Here is a 3,552-nt window from a genome sequence, read left to right on the forward strand (position 1 = left end):
TTTAAGTGTCTAAACTCTAAAGTAGATTGTCTCTTGTCAAAAAAAAAAAAAAAAAAAAAAAAGCCAAGTTATATTTCTTCATCCAATAGTACAATACTTCCAACTTCCAAGATGATTAGCACGGATAAGTTCGCTAGACTTGAAACAAAGATCTCATATAGATGATAAACTATAGAGCTGTATTTTTTTGCAAACAAAAAAAATTTAATAAAGATCAGAATAATTGTTAAGAAAATTTAATCAATTTCTGAATTTTATATAAAGGATATAATTGTTGTTATCCATACAAAGATATGATAACACGGGGTATCACCCGAGGTCAAAAACTAGTTTAACTAGTTTATACAATATTAAGAAAAAACACATCACATAAATTCGTGTTTAATTATAAACAAACCCAAAAAATAAAGACACAATAAAAACTTCAAAGTTCGAGCTTTTAATTTAAGCTCAATATAATCATACTGAAGAAACATTAGCATTGTTGTTCCGCTCATCCGTTACCTCTTCTTCTTGATTCTCATTAGCTGCCTCTTCTAACGACAAACCCTTAGCTTCAGGCACCAAGAAAGTAAACAACATACCAATGAAATTAATCACACCAAGAACAATCAACGAGTTCTTCTTTCCGATACCGGCCGGGTAGCCGGCATCCCTCTTTGCCGGGTCCTTCTCTTGGGAAGCGTACACGAATCCGAATGCTCCTACTATAGCCCCGGCTTTACCAGCCGCGGCAGATATACCATGACAAGTAGACCTCAACCTAGCCGGGAAGACCTCAGCGGGTACCACGAAAGTAGTGGCATTAGGCCCAAAGTTGGCAAAGAAGAAAGTAAGTCCGTACATAACAATGAACCCAATACGATGCTCCCTTTGACTCCAATAATTGTAAGGGAAGGCAATGGCAAACATGAAAATTGTCATCATTAGGAATCCCATAAGTTGGATGATCCATCGCCCTATGACATCGATTAGGGCGACAGTGAACCAGTATCCAGGGACGGTTCCACAGAGAGCGATCAAGGTTTGGGCTCGCGCCACCTTGTAGACCTCTCTAATAGCACTCATTTTGCTTGCTTTAGGGATCCAACCAATAGAGGTGAAAATATCTTTTTGGAAGAGATTTTGGCTGTAAAATGCAATGTCGAGTAAGAACCAGGTAGTGGTGGTTCCAATCAAACGTAGGCCGTAAATTCTTGCAAATTCCTTTGAGAATAAACCGAATTGTTGCTTCTTGTCTTTCACTATGTCTGCTAACCTATCTTCATCGGCACCAATATCTGTCTGTAGAACTTTAGACATGTCTGCTGCAGCTAGCTTAGCATTCTGCGCAACCAAGGCCGTGTACCTTTTGGACCAAAAAAAAAAAATTTATGATTGTTAAATTCGTCTCGAATTTTTTTATTTTAAATTTTTTACATAATAATTTTTAAAGTTACACATTGACTATATATATTTAATAAAACACTAAGACGAAGATACTACCTCCGTTACATATTATTTGCTATGATTTGATATAAAGTAGAGAGGAAAAATGTCTAATCGTTGCACATAATATGTAACGGAGGTAGTAAATAAAATGACAAAATGTTACCTAGCAGTCTCAGGCATTTGCATACGATAATAGTAAGTCGCACCAGCAGGGAAAGCACCAAACATCAAGATGACTCTCCAGATGTAATCGGCTTCCGGGGTAAGTGAACCAGCAGGATCTTCTTCAAAGCTAGGAGGCTTAAACCGGGCTTCAAAACCCGAAGACACAATAAGGGAAACAACACCACTTACTAGAATCCCAACACCTTGCATAGCAAAGACAGCCGCGATGAAGGCACCTCTAGTCTTTTTGTTAGCATACTCAGACATGATGGTAGCGGACAATGGGTAGTCCCCTCCAATACCAAACCCAAGCCAAAATCGGAAGAAGCAAAGAGTCGTCATGACACTCTTGGCGGTGTGCCCAAAGGAGAGGCCGGAAGCCAAGGAAGCGAAAACCATCATAACCAAAGTAAGACCGTAGACTTTTTTCCTTCCTAATTTGTCACCTAACCAACCGAAGAATAGTTGGCCGGCTAAGGTACCACACAAGGCCACACCATTAACCGCGGCAGAGACATTGATAGGGAGGGTGCCAGGGTGTGTAGGGTTCGGGTGAGTGTAATAGAGACGGCCTAACAATTTGGTGACCAGTGAAATGGAGAATAGATCGTAGGCATCCGTGAAGAAGCCCATACCGGCAATGATGATTGCCGTGAAATGGTACCATTGCGTCTTTGCTACATCTAGTGCATTTAGCACTTCCAATTGTTTTGCTTTCGCCATTAGTTCTTATTTTTGTATTTTATCTGCAAGTAAAAAAAAAAAAATTAATAAAAATCTTGTCAACCTATAATACGTAGAAATTAAAATTTGGAGCACTCCTATCATACTCGTAATTAATAATAAGTCTACATATTTAAGAACAAATTAAAATAGGATTTTTTTTTTAAAAAAAAAAACTTATACTCCGTAACGTAGTATTAAGTATTAAATTAGGTAACAGAACGATAAACGTAGTATATACTATAAGGTATTTTTTCATTTATTTACGTTATGATATAAAGTACTTTGTATACATAATGACAAGCTTAAAATACTAATTAAGAATTTAAGACCAACCTGATTATTAGTGAAAAGATGGGAAAATGGAGCTTGAGAAGCTCCTAATTAAAGTTAGAGAAAGAAAGGTGATTGAATTGTGGGAAATAACGGTGGAAGATGCTGTGTATATATATATGCATGATATATGCCAGCACAAGTTCATATTATGGAATTAATTAATTATTAGTTGTAGTATTTATTATAGCTTAATTAATTAATGTGTTAATATATATGCTGTACTGTCGTTTCTGAAAAGTCTTTTACATGTCCTTTTCTTATATTGGGGGCAAGCTTCTTTAGGCCGATCCACAGTTTTTATGGAGTATTTTTCTTATGTGTTAATATTTTTTTTTTTTTTTTTTTTTTTGCGGAATTAGTAAATATAATCAAATCAGGCCAAAGGGTATACATGAAATGACCATTTAAAATTTTGGTAAAGTTTTGTCACTATAGAATTGTGCACAAAAATTAAGGGATGAAGTTAGTATATGAAATCAAACTCTCAAATTGAAAACTAGGTACATCTCACAATTTTTTTTTTTTTTTGGTCCTCTTAATCTGAAAATAGTATAGTGTACCCGTGTTAATCTCTTATCATTAAATAAAAATTCAAAATTTGTTAACTTCATTCTAGTTTATAATAGGAAATTGAATGTCGATTGCTTATCATATCGTACTCCAAAATTAAGTTCCTTTTGTTAATGTCTTTCTCATCCCTTTGCACCTTTTTAATTAATAAACACTTTATATTCATAACTTTTGTATTCAACAATATAAATTATACTCTTGTACTTTATATATATAAAGGTTGATGAATTTGAATTTGTGGCCTATCATATACAAACAACCTTTAATATCACTCGAATATTGCGTAGCCTGGCCTAAAAATCAAGGATCAGTTCAGTTGATATGAAA

General features: G+C 35.2%; 1 protein-coding gene across 1 annotated transcript; it reads right to left on the bottom strand.

Annotated features, from left to right (window-relative positions):
• Positions 1–223: 223 nt before the first annotated feature.
• On the bottom strand, positions 224–2,757 carry LOC110689438 (probable inorganic phosphate transporter 1-3). The gene is made up of 3 exons (XM_021866229.1): positions 2,656–2,757; positions 1,595–2,342; positions 224–1,348 (listed from the first exon to the last, which is right to left on the bottom strand). Exons 2-3 carry the CDS (start codon positions 2,317–2,319, stop codon positions 460–462), a joined length of 1,614 nt encoding a protein of 537 aa, XP_021721921.1. The 5' UTR covers positions 2,320–2,342; positions 2,656–2,757; the 3' UTR covers positions 224–459.
• Between the last annotated feature and the right edge of the window lie 795 nt (positions 2,758–3,552).

This window comes from Chenopodium quinoa, unplaced genomic scaffold (assembly GCF_001683475.1).
Source record: "Chenopodium quinoa cultivar QQ74 unplaced genomic scaffold, ASM168347v1, whole genome shotgun sequence".
Classification (NCBI taxonomy): Eukaryota; Viridiplantae; Streptophyta; class Magnoliopsida; order Caryophyllales; family Amaranthaceae; genus Chenopodium; species Chenopodium quinoa.